Source organism: Stigmatopora nigra, chromosome 7, assembly GCF_051989575.1.
Source record: "Stigmatopora nigra isolate UIUO_SnigA chromosome 7, RoL_Snig_1.1, whole genome shotgun sequence".
NCBI lineage: Eukaryota > Metazoa > Chordata > Actinopteri > Syngnathiformes > Syngnathidae > Stigmatopora > Stigmatopora nigra.
The window spans coordinates 7,031,542-7,050,368 of NC_135514.1; the positions used below are offsets into that span (position 1 = coordinate 7,031,542).

The 18,827-nt window shown below is 39.1% G+C and overlaps 3 protein-coding genes across 11 annotated transcripts; 1 reads left to right on the forward strand and 2 right to left on the reverse strand.

Annotated features, from left to right (window-relative positions):
* Nucleotides 1–38: 38 nt before the first annotated feature.
* LOC144199120 (uncharacterized) lies at nt 39–3,813 on the reverse strand. Of its 6 annotated transcripts, XR_013326841.1 has the most exons (8): nt 2,698–3,813; nt 2,394–2,479; nt 1,239–1,294; nt 794–875; nt 650–731; nt 496–591; nt 284–440; nt 39–225 (listed from the first exon to the last, which is right to left on the reverse strand). XR_013326841.1 is itself a non-coding variant. In XM_077720530.1 (6 exons), exons 1-6 carry the CDS (start codon nt 2,818–2,820, stop codon nt 133–135), a joined length of 498 nt encoding a protein of 165 aa, XP_077576656.1. In that variant the 5' UTR covers nt 2,821–3,813; the 3' UTR covers nt 39–132. The 6 variants fall into 6 exon arrangements, 3 of the variants coding, with proteins under 3 accessions (XP_077576656.1, XP_077576654.1, XP_077576655.1); XR_013326840.1 differs by lacking the exon at nt 794–875 and having other exon boundaries at nt 39–206; XR_013326839.1 differs by lacking the exon at nt 794–875.
* A 141-nt stretch (nt 3,814–3,954) lies between these two features.
* Nucleotides 3,955–11,990, reverse strand: LOC144199118 (retinoic acid receptor RXR-beta-A-like). Of its 4 annotated transcripts, none has more exons than XM_077720524.1 (13): nt 11,812–11,990; nt 10,026–10,195; nt 9,761–9,914; nt 9,476–9,655; nt 9,136–9,189; nt 7,966–8,126; nt 6,995–7,124; nt 6,385–6,511; nt 6,276–6,317; nt 5,559–5,650; nt 5,237–5,342; nt 5,025–5,163; nt 3,955–4,909 (listed from the first exon to the last, which is right to left on the reverse strand). In XM_077720524.1, exons 2-13 carry the CDS (start codon nt 10,149–10,151, stop codon nt 4,820–4,822), a joined length of 1,401 nt encoding a protein of 466 aa, XP_077576650.1. In that variant the 5' UTR covers nt 10,152–10,195; nt 11,812–11,990; the 3' UTR covers nt 3,955–4,819. The 4 variants fall into 4 exon arrangements, with proteins under 4 accessions (XP_077576650.1, XP_077576651.1, XP_077576652.1 ...); XM_077720525.1 differs by lacking the exon at nt 11,812–11,990 and adding an exon at nt 11,536–11,676; XM_077720526.1 differs by lacking the exon at nt 9,136–9,189 and having other exon boundaries at nt 11,812–11,987.
* A 1,167-nt stretch (nt 11,991–13,157) lies between these two features.
* LOC144199114 (C-type mannose receptor 2-like) lies at nt 13,158–16,822 on the forward strand. The gene is made up of 6 exons (XM_077720520.1): nt 13,158–13,259; nt 13,397–13,756; nt 13,842–14,180; nt 15,019–15,084; nt 15,207–15,302; nt 15,966–16,822. Exons 1-6 carry the CDS (start codon nt 13,217–13,219, stop codon nt 16,334–16,336), a joined length of 1,275 nt encoding a protein of 424 aa, XP_077576646.1. The 5' UTR covers nt 13,158–13,216; the 3' UTR covers nt 16,337–16,822.
* Nucleotides 16,823–18,827: the final 2,005 nt, after the last annotated feature.

An 18,827-nucleotide genomic window follows, 5' to 3' on the forward strand; every position in this document is an offset into this window, starting at 1 on the left:
GACTTGCATTTCTTGTTAGATAAAGACCAACACATGTATACATTTCAAAGCTTTTATTTTGAAAAACTTGAGCAAAATAAAGTAATTCCTCCAGTTACCAGCAGGTAATCCAGGAAATAAAAGCTCCAGCTTTTATTTTGAAAAAGTTTGTAGATAGGTTCCCGCTGGTGTTACAGCATCGTAAAAAATCGAATCTTCTCCACCCTCTGGTGGAATTCAGGAAAACTGAAAAAAAGGGGGGGTTAGTACAGAGTTAAATAAAAAACCATTGGGAAGGGCTCACCTTTTATTTTGAAAAGATGAAGTAGTTCCTCTTGTCACCAGCAGGAAATAAAAGCTCCAGCTTTTATTTTGAAAAAGTTTGTAGATAGGTTCCCGCTGGTGTTACAGCATCGTAAAAAAATTGAATCTTCTCCACCCCCTGGTGGAATTCAGGAAAACTGAAAAAAAGGGGGGTTAGTACTGTTAGTTAAAAAAGCAATGAGAAGGGCTCACCTTTTATTTTGAAAAACTTCATAGATTGGTTCCCGTTGGTGCTCCAGCATCGTAAAAAATTGAATCTTCTCCACCCTCTGGTGGAATTCAGGAAAACTGAAAAAAAGGGGGGGTTAGTACAGAGTTAAATAAAAAACCATTGAGAAGGGCTCACCTTTTATTTTGAAAAACTTCATAGGTGGGGGTTCCTGAGGCTATCTGTTCATAGGCAGAAACCAGGTCCCCCTTGGTGGATTCTGGAAAATAAAAAAGGGGGTGAATACACAGTTAAATAAAAAAAACATTGAATAAGGCTCACCTTTTATTTTGAAAAACTTCATAGGTGAGGGTTCCTGAGGCTATCTGTTCATAGGCAGAAACCAGGTCCCCTCTGGCAGATTCTGGAAAAAGAGTCAGTACAGAGTTAAATGAAGAGCTCACCTTTTATTTTGAAAAACATGGGGGTGCATGAAACCTTGGTTGGAATTCTGAAAAATAAAAAAACACTTCCAAGGTCTTACCTTTTATTTTGAAAAAAACTCTTAGATATGCTCAGGCAGAACAAATCTACAATTTTTTTTCAAAAGAAAAGGTAATACCTTGGAAATGTTTTTATATTTAACTCTATGTATTGACCTGATTTGTTTTTCAGGTTTCTTGCCTATGTCGAGATAGGCTCTGGCAGAACCAATCTCGACATAGGCAGGAATTCTGGAAAACAAAGGGGGTCAATACACAAAGTTAAGTAAAAACTAAGGTTTTACCTTTGATTTTGAAAAATCTTTGGGGGCACATCAGCTTGTCCCCCTTGGGTGGAATTCTGGAAAGAAGATCAAGCAGGGTTTTACCTGAATCGCAGAAATTTTGTGAGCTTTTATTTCGAAAAAATAAAATGCTTGGAACCTACTTCTGCCTCAAGTGTTTGTTAATCATTTTGTCAAAAACATTTAAAACTAAGGTTAGGGGTTTACGGTCTTTTGTTTTGAAAACATAAAACACTTGGGGCCTACTTCTGCTTTGAGTTTTTCAGTCAATCATTTCAAACCTATTCATTCTTAAAAAATAAATACATTGCAACAAGCTTCTATTTTTCTCTTCTTACACCAAGAAAAAAAGTTATTTTACCATGCTTAAAGGAGTCAAAATGATCCCTGCACTATGGTTGAATAAACGCCTCATTATATTATGTCCAAGCCCTGAGGTTTTTAAGAAAGTTTAGGGGTTAGTCTTTTATTTAGAAAACATAAAACACTTGGGGCCCACTTCTGCCTTGCATTTTTCAGTCAATCATTTCAAATTTATTTGATGTTTAAAAATTGTTATTTTATCATTTGTTTAAATGAGTTAAAAACGACCCCTGCACTATGCTTAATAAAAAGCCTCTTACATTTAAGGTCCAAGCCCTGAGGTTTTTAAGAAAGTTAAGGGGTTAGTCTTCTAGTTAAAAAACATAAAACACTTGGGGCCTACCTCTGCCTAGAGTTTTTCCAGTCAACCTATTCATTCTTTAAATTTTTTTTACTTTACCATTTGTTTAAATAAGTCAAAAACAACTCCTGGACTCTGCTTGAATAAATGCCTAATTTAAAATTAAAAGGTCCAAGCCCTGAGGTCTTTAAAAAAAAGCTAAGGGAGTAAAATTATATAATTAATTTAAGTGCACAGTAATCACCAGATTCACTACATGGCAGTTTTTTTTCTTCAGTTCAGAAAAATGTAAAACTCAAGCAGAAGCAACTCCTTTACTTGCCACTATAGTATTTTAAAATTCAATAGGGAGGACCCTATGGCTTTTTATTTGTCACAGCCATGTCTACATTAACCGTGGTAGTCGAGGGACTACTGTTTATTCCTTACGCGTCCACTAATGACATTCGTGTGGGTGATTTATCCACAGGTTTTTGCTATTAAAGACTCACTTTGTTATGGCGTCTTCAAGCTGCTCCTTTCTGGTCGTTTTGGCCACATTCTTGATGTTTCCCAGCAGTCTGTGCTCGTTGAGGGACTGAAACACACAATAGAATGATTAATTTTTAAACATAAAGAGCTATAGATAACGTAATTTAGCCAATTTGTTTGCAAACATTTTGCGGTCATGGCTACAACATGCCAACGGATCACGCTATCGTCAAAAATCACTCTTAAGATGAGAACTGGGGCTTCGAAATCCCCAAACGACAACATACTGAATGTTCTGCAACGTCCTGTGAAAAGTTTGTCAACCTTTCTTCTGCAAATCGTCAGTTCTGAGCAGCTCAGCAGTGCACGCCCGTGCAGTGGCATCCGCCATTTTGGGGTTTGACATCGGCTACTTGAACTCTGACTTTGGCCACGCCTATTAAACATAGACACACACACAAATAGAAATAGTTTTCATAATACTGTTAGTTAGTGTGTGTGTAGGGGAGTGTTCGTGGTATCACTTTAATACTCATCACATAATAACACGAATTAGTCGGTGGGTGGGGCGGGGCAGTAAATACGTGTTGATTGGGCTTTCATACTTAAAAAAATACACTGTTTTCATCATAACGTGCGTTAGTGGGGGAGCAGTAAATACTTTTTGGATGGACTTTAATCCTTTAAAATACAGTATTGCACATTATGAACATTGTGATGACATGCAGTTTAGTGTTTGTTTTTTACTTCTAGACATTTACATGATACTTGGTAAGCATAGCAATCATCACCCGATGCTGTGTTGTTGAGGGCAAAGAAAAGAAAAAAAGATTATATTTGCTCAACCCAAATACTGCAAAATGTAAGATTTTTTTTCTAATATGAGAAGGATTTTGTGATGTCTGAGGTGGATTTTACTCATTTGATCTCTTCTCATTTGGCCACATTTAAACTTCTGAGCAAACATTATTTTGTTGACTAATGCAGCATTCTGCACTACAGCAGTCAACAGTTCAACTTGAGATATTGCTCACCTCTAGCGTCTATTTTTAAGCATTGCACCACCAAAATGCAGACTGGACAGTACAAATATTTCTTTCCCAAGGCATACAAAAGAAGTCAATCGACATAACCTAATTGAAGTCTGGACTAGAGCATTTCAGCCAATTCAAATGCATCATTTATCACAAAGTTCCAAATGAGATGGGTCTTGGTTTATAGTTTATTTGGGACCACTGAGCCACTGCATAAATCAGTCATTAAATTCCTATAAACATAATTTTAAAATCTATAAATTGGCAATAGTATAATAATAGTAATTAAATCCCTACTCATCTAATGTTAAAATCTATCAGTTGCATGCTAATTGGGTGAATAGGAAAAACATTTAACTGTCCATCTGATCTTTATCAAATTTGTTGGGAAGTTTAGCACTTATAAAATAAATAATAATTGCCAAATATTGAGTATTTGTTAAGATTTATTAAAATTATAGCCAAATGGATTGACTTTGTCTAGAGCTGTTTCGGTTTGTCAATAGTAGTACTCTCGTTGCTTTGAAAGAACAATAAAAGCAAAGAGTTGTACTGAAGTCATGTTTATTTTTAGTCCATACAACCCATGTGTCAAGTGGCACACGAGGTCAAGTTGATCAATGACTTGAGGGCTCTGGATCTAATGTGACAATTATACTTTGAATAAATTGCAAAGACAATACACAGGACAGGAAAGGATGGCTAACTAGCAAGGAAAGACGGTTGGGAGGAAACAAGGGGATTAAAAAAAAAAAAAAAAGATGGAACGCTGTCAGCAAATCCAGTGCAACCCAACACGTTCTGCTATCTGAAAAGTTAAAGGGATTTTTTTCTTTAAAATAAGGGTACAGGTTAAAAATGATAAAATTTGCAACTCCAGATCATAATTCAAATTAAAATACATTTTTCCCTGAACAATTACTTTGCACAGTACCTCAGAATTGTATAAATTACAAAATGGAATATTCCCTTTCCACCAGACGTGATTTACTTGGTAAAACCCCTGAATGAGTGAAAGGCAGAAAAAGCACTTTAACATTTTATATTGCTACATTTTATTTAAAATAACAAAACAACAAAGCTCATGTTTGCATATCTTATGTGTGGGGTTTTCAAACCAATAGTCGCATTTTCTTAGAAATAGCACCAAACCCGAAAATGCTCCAACAGTCCGCTGGCAGCTTTTAGAAAGTCAAGTGATTGGCCTTAAAACGAAAAAAAAAAGAAGGGCAAAGTCGTAAACAAGTTTCAATGGAGGGCGGACAATTTGCGTCTCTGCTAAGATTTCATCTTGTGGAATAGATCCATGTTGACTAGAAAGGATTTAAAAGAAGACTAGGTCTTCGACGCATGCTCCCGTTTAAAAATAGATCCTCAAGCAGTGTTTACAAAGCTCATATAAAATGGTGTACTTAGCCTGTGAAGGGAGCGGGGAATACTTCTTTCGACGCGTAGCACCCAGCTGGCTTGTTTGGTCTAACAAGAGCAAAATGTGTGCAGCACTAAAACAAACAAACAAACATACAAACAGAGCGGAAGCCAGATAGCAGTGGGACAAGCGGACAAATGTTTCTCAGTTAAAGTGCCACTCCAGTCTGCGTGCTCCCTCTAGGCCACCTGATGAGGAGCTTCAAGCATCTCCATGAGGAAAGTGTCAATGGGCGTGTCGCCGATCAGCTTGAAGAAGAACAGGTGCTCCAAGCACTTGAGGCCGATGGAACGCAGCGCGGGCAGACGGAGGAGCAGCTTGGCAAATCTATCGCCCAAAATACGCACACCCGTCACATGCCGGCCCCGCGGATGCTTTTCCTCGCCGCAGATGCACGTACCTGCCCTGCTGCTCGGGGTACTTGTGTTTGCAGTAAGCCTCCAGCGATGCATAAACCTTCTCTCGGAGCAGCTCCACCTCCCCCGTGTTGGACAGACCTTTAGCATCTGCGGCACAACCACACTTTCGCCTTCAATTTGAATTCAAACAATCATTGCGATAACTGTGGTTTTTGTGAGAGGAATCGACGAGTATGTGGCACATAGTCACGAGACGTAGCAATTCCCTTGTATGATTGCCCAATTGATTTTAGTCCGAATGTCCCCATAGATTCGCTGCAGAATACGATTAGAAAAAGCCCAGGATGCTGCCAGTGCACTCACCTGGGTTGAAAAGGACAATGGCGCGAAGGCAACCCAGCTCCGTCTTGTCCATTTGCATATCTCTCATTTTGTTGACGAGTTCGGTGAGAACCCTGGAGAAAATGACAAAAAAAGATTTCAAACTGGGCATAACACAGTAATCCCTACTGCGGATAATGTAGACCAGACATGGCCTCGATAGTATAAAAATCGCAAAGTAGGCAGGGTCACCCCATAACTACTTTTTTTCTTTCAGTGCTTTTCTTCCACGTAGCAAGAGTGGCTTTCGCTTACTAGATTCAGCATGGATTTTCAGATTTGTATGAACTTAAAAAGAACATTGATAATAGGTTCCCAACTCTGCTATGTTTTCCATATCTCTCTCCTCTACTACAGCAGAATCAAATGATCAACTCACTAGCAAACTATCCAGAAGCTTAATTACAATCCTGATTCTGGTGTGTTGGTGGAGGGAGACATGGAAAACAAGCTGGATAGAGACCCCCGAGGGCCGGACTTGGGCGCAACTGCTCTAAATTGATTATAAGTGTGCGCATGAATGTTTGCCCATCTCTTTGTGCCCTGCGATTGGCTGGGCAGCCATTCAGGGTGTCCCCCCCCCCCCGCCTGGTGCCTGAAGTTGGCTGGTAAAAGTTCCAGCGCACCTCGCAACCCTTGCGAGGATAAGTGCGACGGAAAATGAAGGAAAGTGGCTGACTCAAAGCAGTTGGGGATTACCTGTCAAATATGGCACCAACCTCCGCACTCTGCACACTCTCCCTGTGTTAAAACAAGCATTATTAGCGATGAAGTAACTTGCATAATGGTAACTCGCCAATGAATGAACCTGTCAAAGATAGCTCCAACCCCGGCACTGAGAGCGCCCTCTCGCTGTAGCTCTGAAGTGAGCAGGACCCCATCCTTCAGGGCGATGGAGCGGTGAGAGAAGGAGGCGATCAGGAGTTCGTTCCAACCTAGGGGCAAGTTTACATGAAAATAAATGTTCTAAGTAAAGGCAATCCTTGTCTCTATTTTTTAGTCACAATTCTACGAGCAAATCTTTGAAAGTAACCAATTACATGTTGATTTGGGGGCAATTCCAAGTTACTTTATTATTTTGTGCCAATTCCTTTTTAACGCACTGTCTGCCATTAACGGTGTTTTGACTGGGAGGGGCCAAATGAAAAAAAAATGTGACTGTAGCCACAAAAGTGTGCCAAGTGCAGTCAAAAACTCTATCACCCAACTAACAAATCTTGCTTTTGACAGTGCTAATAAAAGCATGTGATTCTGTAAATAAGAATGAGACACAAGGTGCCTGTCAGCCGGATTGCAACCCCCCAGGTAGGCCACTTCTGGCCCATGGGCCATATATTTGATGCCCATGTTCTAAAGCAATGAGTACATTGCTTTGAGGGGTCAGTATACAGTGTTGGTGTGTGCATGAGATGAGGCACCTGCACGCAGAAGGATGACCTGGTCATCGAGGGGGAGCTCGCAGAAGTGAGGGATTCTCTTGGCCCACTCCACCAGGGCAAACAGCTGCTTGTCTGCAGTCTGGCAGATGTTGGTGACCGCATCATGGGGCTGAAACACACACATACTTGGGCGTCAGTATGGTCACTTAAGGGGTTTCACATAGGCAAAAAAACCCAGAGCTGTTCATTAAGTGCATTAATATGTATTGAAATACATTCACTTTTGTCTGTGGTCAATTGGTTAAGAAATAAAAAATAATTAAATTTATGCATATGCTTGAAAGTACTTGAAATACTTTTATAACCAATTGTATTATAATTAGTAGATTCCAACTTCAACCTCATGCCAAAGAAATTGGTAGGACACCCTTGATTGCCAATGTAAAGAAAATAAAGGTTTTACATTAGGATCAACTTACTCCACTATAAATGCCATTTTATCAAGGTCACAGAACATTGAGGTTACTAATCAGCAGAGCACTAGTGTTGGCCGGGAAATGGTGTTCGTGCTCGATTTAGTTTTAGTCCACCACTGAACAGCAGTTTGGCCAGGAGCCAAGCCAGAGCTATATTACACCAGCAACACAATTGCAGTGCATCCCCTACTTTTTACAACACTACAAAGAAGCTCACGGCACAAGGTGACTGGCTTCCTGCCATTAAATGTTCATACCAGGGACATGTGATAAACGCCCACCACTGACTTACAACGGACAAAGGCTTCCTCTGGACCAGCAAAGAATTGCGGCTAGTCTGGCACTAATTAATGCTGCTCTAAGTGGGTGCTTTTGAAGGTAAAGAAAATATCTGGTGCTATTTTTGCTTTAGCTCCAAAATCAGTGCACAGACCAAATCACTTTTTTCACATTCAATTTTTTTGGGGCATAAACGTACAAGTAAAACAAGGTTTTCTGCTTTATGTAATATGCATAGTGGTGGTATGCACTCACAGAGTTGCCCGCAGAGCCTGCATCAGAGTGGAGCTCGGTCTTCTGCTCCACCGCAGTTTCTGCCTCCAAGATCTTCTCCACTGGCATCTCCTCATTAATACCCATGCTGAACTCCAGCTCGCCTTCACGCTCGCGGTTTCTCTGACGCTCCTCCTGTACCGCTGCAAGACATGAGGAGACAAAGATTGATTTATGTTAAAGAAAGCCAAAGCCACGCAGCTTTAAACACAGATGAGAGGAAACTTTTAAAGGAGAGAGGTCCATCAATGCGACAGTCCATCATGTTGACTGCTGTTTTCTCCATGAATGAAAGGTAATTCAGGCTGGTTACTAAACACTAAACCCATCATCAAAGGATATCAGCAATTGAAAAAATTACTTTAGACAATCGGCCATTTTTTCCTCTCTTTTTTGTAATGCCAGAAATGATGTCAAAGAAGAAAGATGATTAATGTTGACAAATAACACTGAATTTTCTTTCCCAAACAGAAGTCAAACACGACACATTAATTCTAGCAACACATTTGTAACAGACCTAACCCAGGTTGGTAATGACCCTCAAAATAATGAAATGGTTTTACAATATTTTGCAAAAAAAACATTTTGTGCAAATCAGAACTTGGAACTCAACCAGGTTCAAGGAATGGATTGCAACCAACTTAAGAGGTTAACCTGCTTTAGGTACAAAATAGAAAAAGCAGCTTTCGAATCCATTATGAAAATACCAGTGTAAAATAACATTGACATTTATACTGTAGATCTACTGTGTGATTAAGATGTTTGCAATATAATTTTCTATGAGAAGGGAATGCTTCATTTTGTGAATTCACTTGGGTACAACTAATTTATAATTACACCAGAAAATTTAAGTCCGTTATAAATGAACCCTCGTCACTCTATGTTCAATTTTAACCTCCAAACTGTGAATTGGCCTTTCCCCTTCTTTGATATCGAGTTTGTTTTGTACAGTAACCATAATTTTAACTAGGTCAAAGCTGAAACTTATCTTAGAAGTATATTACACATACACACGTCAGGAATATACTTTTAGGGTTTTTTACACTGATTGGAATGTTCTTTTTTGTTTTAATCTTTCTGCGTGTGAAAGAAAACATTAAATTCAAAATATATTACAATATAAAGAGTAGCTTTAAAATGTCAATGCCATACTCATCCAACCCTCATCTTTTCCATCTTCTTTTATCCACCTTACAACTTTGACCACTATTGAAATGGAGAAAGGGTAGAATTGAAAGGGGGAAAGGGAAGATGGGATGTTAGACATATTAAGCCAACCCACTACATCAGTCTCTATCATATTTCTACACAATTTGAAGTCTTATTATGACGAGAATACTATTCATCTCCAAGTTTAGTGGGAAAACTAATGGCATTTCCCAGTGCTTTCCCCATCTTTCATTTCTATTTTTGTTGAGTTTTTATTTATTCTTTCTTTCTCTTTTTTTTTAAAACTTTGATGGAAATATTTGGCAGAAAGAAAGCTGCATACCTTCCCTCTTCATGCCCATGGCCAAGCACTTCTGGTAGCGGCAGTACTGGCAGCGGTTGCGCTGGCGTTTGTCCACCAGACACTCTTTGTTGTCCCTGCACGTGTAGCTCAAGTCTTTGCGGACGGTCCTCTTGAAAAAACCTTTGCAGCCCTCGCAGCTATACACGCCATAGTGCTTCCCTGGTTTGCACGGTGAGAAATGAGGAAAGTTCAAACAAAGATTCACCTTATAAGTAGTGTACACCGGTTTGTCTGGTGAAAGAACGGCGTGGTTCATTCACTCACCGGACGAGCGGTCTCCACAAATGACGCACAGGCGCTTCTGAGACAACATGATCCCAGGACTGTGCGCGGACATGGGCCTCAGGCCAAATGGAGGCTTGATGTCCTCAGAGCTACTGATTGAATGCATCCCTGACATGGCGCCCGAAGCGGAGAGCTGGGAAGTCATTAAACACAGAGGAAAAATAGTCAAAGGATGATAAAGTTGCCCGTTCAATTAAACAGACTGGAAGCCAATGCTTGGCAATAACCGTTAATGTCACTTTACCTGGCTGTGGCTGATGGGTCCAAATCCCAGAGAGGGTGATACCATTGGCGAGTTGATCGAGAAAGGAGATCCAATGACATTGGTGGGGCTGTTGGGAGCCGAGCTATTGGGTTGCTGGGAAGACATGGCTCTAATAACACAGGATGATGTCCCGCCAGGTGGTTATCAGTCTGAGGGTAGCAAGCAGATATGAACAGAAATTAGTAATGGAAGTCTGGAACATGATTTTGAACCACATCAACAATAAATTAAAGTCTATCAAAGGATCTGCCTTTGGAATTTCACCATTGCACAACTATCAAAGGCCTCCTCTGTTGAGCAATACTTAACATATTTTGTTGTCAAAATTGCAGTGCATAAGTAGATGAGGAACAGCTTTACTTATCAAATACTAATCTGCCCATTGGCAAAACCAACAACCACATGGATTATCATACAGCAGTAATATTCTTTTCTCACAATGTTGACCAAATATTAAGATAATTCCACTTTCAAATATCTTGTCTGATAAGAGTGTGGATTTTATTTGGTGGTCAAAATGGAAGTGGCTGTACATGATTATAGTGGATGCCAATTATACTAGATATGGAACATGCCCTGCGTAAATGTGCCATTCGATTATTGACAGTGCCACGTGCATCACGCAACAAGCAAACCATTGCATGCTGATATCAACAAAGACAAAGGAGTACATCAAGTACATACTACATAATCAGTGTTTTATGTATGGCAATACCAGTTTATATGTCATTCCGAAAATGGTAAAAAAACCAACGGATGTGAAAAAAAAGCTTCCCATATTCTCTTTTATTTACCCATTTCGAGAATTGACTAAATTTGGTGCATGTATGACAAGAAATTAAGAGTGGACTTAGTCCCTCTGTTGGACTGTGGTCAATTCTATCCAATTTCACAAACGCTGGCGCTTAAGATTAAAAGGCAATACAGAAGCCCTTTGAGACAAATACATTGAATTTTTTTTGCAATGGCCAAGTCAATCACCAGAATTGAATACAATTGAGCATGCATTTCATTTGAAGCACATAAGCGATTAGATAATTCCTCAAATACAAAATGGGAATTAAACTGCTATAGCATCTTGGCCAAGCTTCAAAGGTGGCGTCAAGGCACCCCAGACTTCAGCTACATCTGAAGACTATGCGATCAAGTATCAAAAAGGGAAAGTTTAATTCATGATGGCACATACGATCTACAAACTATTGGAGTTTTAACACTTGTCACCTCATTTTGGATGCAACGCCTATGATTTATAGCTGGTTCGTTAGATGCCTGTTACAAGTTTAGATTATTAACACATTGTTTTAAATCAACGCTGCTCACCACGTAAAGTATACATTAAGGATTGCCATTTCAAATGCTTTCCGCGAATTAGATGGCATATAATCGTCCACGTAACGCCGAGCCAAGATGAAATGAACAAACAGTACGTACAGTACATCCACCCGAGCCTTCGACAGTAACATTAGCCAAGCTAACATTAGCAGCATACCTGGAGCGGATTGTACACGACAAATGAACCTAAATCTTTTTGTTCAACACAAGCATCCTTGCGATGTATCTTTTATGTCAATAAGAAGCGCTTCACATCTGCGTGTCTGTCGTCATTTAATCCACTTAGAGAAGCTTGGCAACGATTAAGGCTAAACTAGCGAGCGTGGTTTCCATTAGCCTAGCGCTAACTACATGTTGGTGGTTGGGGCTAGCGAAATAATGGCAAGGAATGTGTTCGCTTGAAGATCGGAATGGCGGAGAAAAGAAATCTCACCAGACGCTCGATGGACGCATTGTTGAAAATAGCACGCCTGTGTCTTTTTATTGTGCTCCCCGAGAAGCAGCGGCAGACAGCAAGGCCGCCGCTCCGAGCCAGTTGACTTCAACTTGACGCTGTTGTTGTTTACTGGCCATGGTGGCTCTGTGCCAGCCCCGCTCGAGCCAAAATGTCTCCCGGGACCACCCAGTATCCTAGTCACGTGACACTGCCGCAGTGGATGCTTTTTACTGTATCATCTTCATTTTAATTCGTACATATGTTTTTTATAAGTTTAAAAATGCATATAAAAGACAGGAAGCTGAAACTGGATTGAATTGGTGGGGAATTTCCTGGCAATTCATGACCCTAAATGCCCCCAACTCACCTGTGCACACTGCAAAAATATTTTTTTCCACACATAAATCCATCATAAAGAATAGAATTTGTGTAAGGCTATATAATTAAAAATAATACTAATAATAATGGCAACAACTAAATACCCCACAGACTACAATAATTATGTAGTAACAATAACAGTAACAGTAATTAACTCCCCTGATTCAATTATTATACAGTTTATCAGACAGATCAGGTGAAAAGATGTTTTGAAAGTTATGAGAAGGAGCCTCAAATGGAAATGCATTCATAAATATTAAATCTAGTAGAAAAAAGCCACCCATCCATCAGCAGGATAAGGTAAGACTCAATCAATTTGATTGTAAAAGGCATATTTGAGAAGATATTGCAACTAAGTATCCTATTACTACACATGTACAACCAAGTGTCATTGTTTTTAAAATGATAAGAATGAGCCTTGAATGGAAAAGGCAACCTGAAATATGAATCTAGTGGAAAAAACCTGCTCATCCATCCATGTTGTCTGAAAAGTTATAAACTGCAAGCGCAAGCATGAGTGTTAAAAACAAGATTGAGTGTGAGTGTCTGAGAGCCCAAAGTCCCATATTTGAGTGCACTATCACGTCAGCGACTAAATGAAAGCTGGCACATGAGTCAACTCATGAATATCTAAAACTGAAGCATGCAATATTCATTAAGAAGCCTGAAATGTTCCACGGTGACCTGACAACAGTGACAGACAATGTCAGTAATGTGGAACTTTTTTTAAATGAATTTGTCATATGATTCCTGTTGATTTCTTCTCAGTGTAAACAAGGAAGACACAATATGTGATGACGTGTATTTCTAAAGTGAGACAAACGAGAAAAACTGCTTCGGTAAGAGATGTTTTTGAAAAGGACGCCCTCAACAAGACAAGTGGCATTCTTATTGCACATGTGGCACGATCCTGCTTGCACAATATAATATATATCCAGCTGTAAAAGACCAAATCCCTTTTGTTTGTTTGTTTGTTTGTTTTATTTTCATTATACGATATTAGCTTTTCTGTCTGACAGCCATCATGAGAAGAATGACCGCAACTTTTTATCTACTGTTAATCTCAGGTGTGTAACTCGTTCATTTTATAATCCCTTTTCTAATGTGAACATAGTACACAGACTATGATGACACAAAGTATAAATTCTCAGCTATTTTTTTCCATCTTGCTATTCATTAAAAAATATTTGCTGTCATTCCACAGAATTATGTTCCCTTAAAACAGCATTTTCCGAGTTCCATTTCATCTCCGAAAAGAAGACATATGAGGAAGCTAAGGACTACTGTCAAACGATCCACACGGACCTTGCTACCATCAACAATATGACAGAAATGAACGATCTGACTGCCTTTGTTCCGAATAGCACCATCAGATCATGGATTGGGTTAGAGCTTGGAAATGTTTCCAGATGGCATTGGGCTTGGTCTACTCAGAATCTAGATTTCTTGAACTGGAGAGTTGGAGAACCAAAAGATTTGGGTGAAGATTCATGTGCAGCCATAGACCCACAGGGAGAATGGTTTGAAAGCGAATGTGACACAGAAAGGAGCTTTGTTTGTCAGGGTGAGTACAAATTTAGAACTACTACATCATCCTACAATTGCAGTATTGTTGATCCGGCCTCACAAAATTTGAAAACATCTTACAGGCAATAGTGATGTACCAAATGACTACATTTTTGTTGCCGACACTAAATCATGGAGGGATGCTCAAAAGCATTGTCGGGATTTAGCTTTGGATCTGGTCAGTGTGGGGTCAGCAGAAGAGAACAAGGAAGTTAGGAACCTGTCCACGGATCAGAATGTGTGGATTGGCCTTTTCCGTGATGCTTGGAAATGGTCTGACGGAAGCCAGTCATCCTTCCGTTACTGGAAACCACAGCAACCAAACTATGGCAATCAGCATTGTGTGGCTGCTGTGTTTAAAGATGACGGCAAGTGGAACAATTTGAATTGTGGAAGCCAACACAGCTTTATCTGTCAAGGCCGTAAGTTGACTCATGCCTAAATGTCTTCAAGGTTCATCACTGCTCAAATGCAGACTAATTACAAACATTAGTCAAACACTGTTGTAAAATTCTCATCATTAAAAACATTTAACGCCAACAGAGGTTTGCAAAGAACCCCGAAAATGTACAATTGCGATAGCTCCACAAAACTAGTACTCACTTTTAATATAAGTATTGAGAGTAATTCAATGAAAATTGGCAAAGACAATTGTGAGATAATATGAGTGCACTATGGATGCCCACGTTCAAATTCGGACTCAAACCAATGTCTAACTAGAAAAATGTAAACAAATGCTGATAGTGAAAACTGACAAATCGTTACTCATCCCAATATATCCAAGCCAATATATTGCCTACATAGCATTATGTCCCTGAAATACTTTTTTTTTAAACAGATACAAGTGTCATAGGGGCTGGCAGTTTACATAACATGATTGTTTTGGAGCCTGCACATGAATATACACCATCAATGAAAATGACAACCTTATTTACTAAACTGGGGATGGCCAACCACTGTGTTATGAATTTCACACTAAATATATATTAGAATAGATGGCAAATAAACTTTTCAGACAATGCTATGTCCTGACTAATTGAAGCGCTTCCCATCAGTTCAACAGAGTTGCTTAATACTGAGAAGTATTTAGAATAAAATAGAATAGAAGGTAGATCTCAGCAAATGTTGTTGAGTAATACATCTAGAATATAGCTTGCATACATTTTCATCATCGTCACGAATTCAATTTACAAATGATTTATTGTATCATAGTTGATTGGGGTCTGTCTCTATTTCCTATTGTGTTATATTTCGTTCCAGCCAGCAAGGTTTCATCAAACACTTCAACAACTGCCACAACGCCTTCAAACAATACTACAAATACAGGTAATAAATTCAGGTTCAGTTTGAGTAATTAATTGCTTGAAACCAGAAAGAATACAAAACTCACCAAGACATCTGTGCAATGCAGAAAAATATAACTGCAACATCTCTACCTGCATCCACAGGTGATGTCTCAGCTTCCACAACACAAGGAGAGACATTTAATACAACCCAATTTTCCAACGTAACACCGACTGGAAGTGATTTTCCTTTGACTTCAGGTACACAGCATGTGTGAGAAATGTTTAAATATGAACTTTTATGTTTAAGATGCAATTCGAATTTCCAAATGGTTGTTAAAAATATAATATTTCTTGACTTTGTAGCCCCTTTCACAGTGCCTTTGAAAATCCAGCATGACTAACATTTTTTTCTAATTTATAACTGCAATAAGGTACATAGAAAAGTAGAAATTAATGATAATCAAAATTAAAATAAATCAAAAGCCTTTATTTTCATTATACAACAGCTGCGTATAGCAGAATTGGTGGTGCTACTCCACAAAGTGCATGTTTCCCAGTAAAAACATAAATAAGTGATTTATTTATGTATTTACTGGGAAACACGCACTTTGTGGAGTAGCACCACCAGTTTCTGCTTAGACTAAATATGAAATATAGAACAAATTACATTAAATACATCCCCTGTATTATTTGTTCAATGTAAAACATGCCAAAATCAAAGGAGGAGAAAGATTAATCAGTATTCTATTATCCAGTGCATGGACAAAATATGACGGCATTGTGGAAAAAGTTGGAAACTGATTCATTACAGTGCCACAATTTTGTCTGATTTAGCCTGAAAAAGGTCTCCCAGTCCGACCCTGATTGAATGTACGCAAAGTTATAAGATTTCATTTTCTTCTGACCCTTTTCTTTCCAAAGGCAACCTGACATTAATTCGTGAAAACATGACTTGGATTGAGTCCTTGAATTACTGCAGGGAGCGGCACATGGACCTGGTCTACGTCGCTGGGCAAAGCACTCAGGATCGAGTGGCTCACATGGCCCAGCATGCCACATCATCCCACATTTGGCTCGGGCTACGATACACTTGCAACTTTGACCTTTGGTTCTGGAGCGCTTCATCCACAGACTGCTACCAGAACTGGTCCCCCGGACAAGGGCCTGGAGAGCATTCAAATGAATGTGGAATAACTGGAGCCATGGTGGCCACAGGGGGGCACAAATGGGTGGGTTTGCCTGAGACACAGAGATTGAACTTCATCTGTCAGGAGGATTGCTCTAGAATCTAGATAGATGATTTGATTTTATTATTTATTGCTTTGGAATTTCTCTGGAAAATGTGGTTTTGCTAGATTTGTGGGGCGATATTCACAAGTTTAATCTATCTTTTCCCACTAAGTCGGTGCACCAGTAAGAGGATATGTGTGCTCTTCCTCCTCTTTTGTTAGCGTGAATGGCGTTGACTCTAAAAACACGGCCGTGTGCGGGACAACACATTCATGAGCGCAGAGAGTGACATGAGAACATTGATCGGCTGCTTTCACTCAGGGGTTAATATTTGCATGTTGACCTCTAATGCCTGAGCTCAAGATGCGCTTTTTAGGACCACCGTGGACCTGCTGCAGACGGCCTGCTGCCCCCATTGACCTTGTCCACAGGGCCAAGGACAGAACTGTGGGAATCATTCTCAATATTTGAAAGTAGTGATATTTAAACTATTAAAAGTGGAAATCTGTTAATAATCCTTGAAACTGAATAAAGAATACTAAACACGTTGGCTGTTCCATCTTCACAGATTCTTATTGTTTTGGTTGTTGACAATCATAAGTTTAACAGTATTACATGTCTATTAAGTTAAATGATAATTTAAAGAGGGAGTTATAGAATCACATGAATATATCATGCATGTTTATAACTTTATTTTTGTTTTAAATGAAGCCATATTTACTAAATTATTACTTGTTTAAGTATAAAACAGAGGTGAAAATACCATTATGGAAGTATAAACATGAAAAAAGAGAAAAAGAACGGTTTAGAACATCTGAAATTGAATACTTTTTTAAAATAATAAAATTCTATGGATCTCTCTGTTTGTTTACTCTATAATCCATCTATTCATCATAAAATGTTTAAAATCTCTCTAAAAACAACATGTTCTTAGTGTGCATTTAATAGATTGCAGGTTCTTAAATGAAATTAATGAAAAATCCTACTGTTATTATCACCCATATAAGAAAATGAAACAATACCTCACACTTTACTCACAAAAGCATAAAATTACATGGAATGCATGTAATGAGCATTAAAAAAATGTGCCAGCTGCTTATCCATTCACAAGTACTAGGATTGTCCAGATTAAAAAAAAATGTATTAAAAGGGACAAATACTACTTGGTACGTCTGCATATGTTGTGATTTGCATTTTGTGAATGTTACATCTCTATTTTAAATCATAGAATTTAGAACTTTGGTATCATTTCACTTAATCCCAACAAGCTTGTAATCGTATTCGGCATGTGGAAGGCCGTTTTTTTTTTTTTTTTTTTTTTTGCATCTCCAATGAGCTTCTTGTCATTTGTCAATTACCACGGTCCATTACGCATGAGTGTGTCATAGCTTAGTTTCCCTGTCAATAGGCTGTGGTCACCGAGCCTCCCATCAGTTCAATGTTAATGTCCCTTTGGGTTCACTTTGGGCGTTTGAGGACCGTCTCCACCCCAGCCCCCGTTCACCATCTTTTCTCACCCTCCTTTCCTCTTGTGTGCTGTCCAGCTGGCTCTGACCTCTGACCTCTTCACCCTCACTCCTGACCTCTGGGGGACATTCCCACGCCACACCCTTTTGTGTATGGCTCCCCATGGTAACTCAGTGGGCACTCCCTCTGCATCTTTGAAGATGAAGGCAATGGGCACTTTAGCTCGCAATAGTGTTATGCTGCCTAGTTTGGATTAATCCCATTTACAGGCCACACCATTAGATGTGGTTGAAAATAAATGTAATCTAATTTGTAAGATAAAACTTTGACTGAACTGCACTTTGCTTATAATCTACATATAAATAATAGCAGTATTTTTTTGTTCATTTCCTGACATTAAAAGAGATAATTTTGCAAAACAACATGTATTTTTGAATCAATTGGTTGGATGATCCTTCTAATCTTTTGTTTCCAACTTCATTATTGCTAAAACTTGAGATTATTTCCCTTTAACTTCACATCTTGGTACCTGTCACGCACAATAACGTCATTCCTTTCTTCTGCTGGTTTGCGCCTCCATCGCCACGTACCCCTCCCCTTTTTTCCTTCTGTCACTTTCTCAGCTAATTGTAGAAAAAAGGAGATTTTCTCCTTTGAGGCCCAGTCTCTTAGGTAACCCCGCTCCTGCATGAAATGAGATGGATAGATGGGAAGCTGCAGAGAGGGGCTCAAGAGGAGACAAACGGAGCGGACAGCGCTTGAGATCGGATGCGCAGGAGTGTGTGTGGACTTAAACCACTTTCACTAAAAGCTGCTTAGAACTTATTAACCTACATAAGCAATAACTGGGACTATCATCAGAATGCTTGATTGAATGTTCATGCTGTAAGTATTTTTTTAATGACTTTTTGTTTGTTACTTAGCAATTCAATTATTTTTTAAACAAAATCTTTAATTGTAACCTGATTCTTCTTTTATTATCTGACTTTGGAGCCAAAAATCTTAAACCTTTTCCCACGTATTTTTTTTTTTCAGGCCACTGCAGTGTCCACTGTGGGGACAACAGGATACTTTGACTGAGATTCA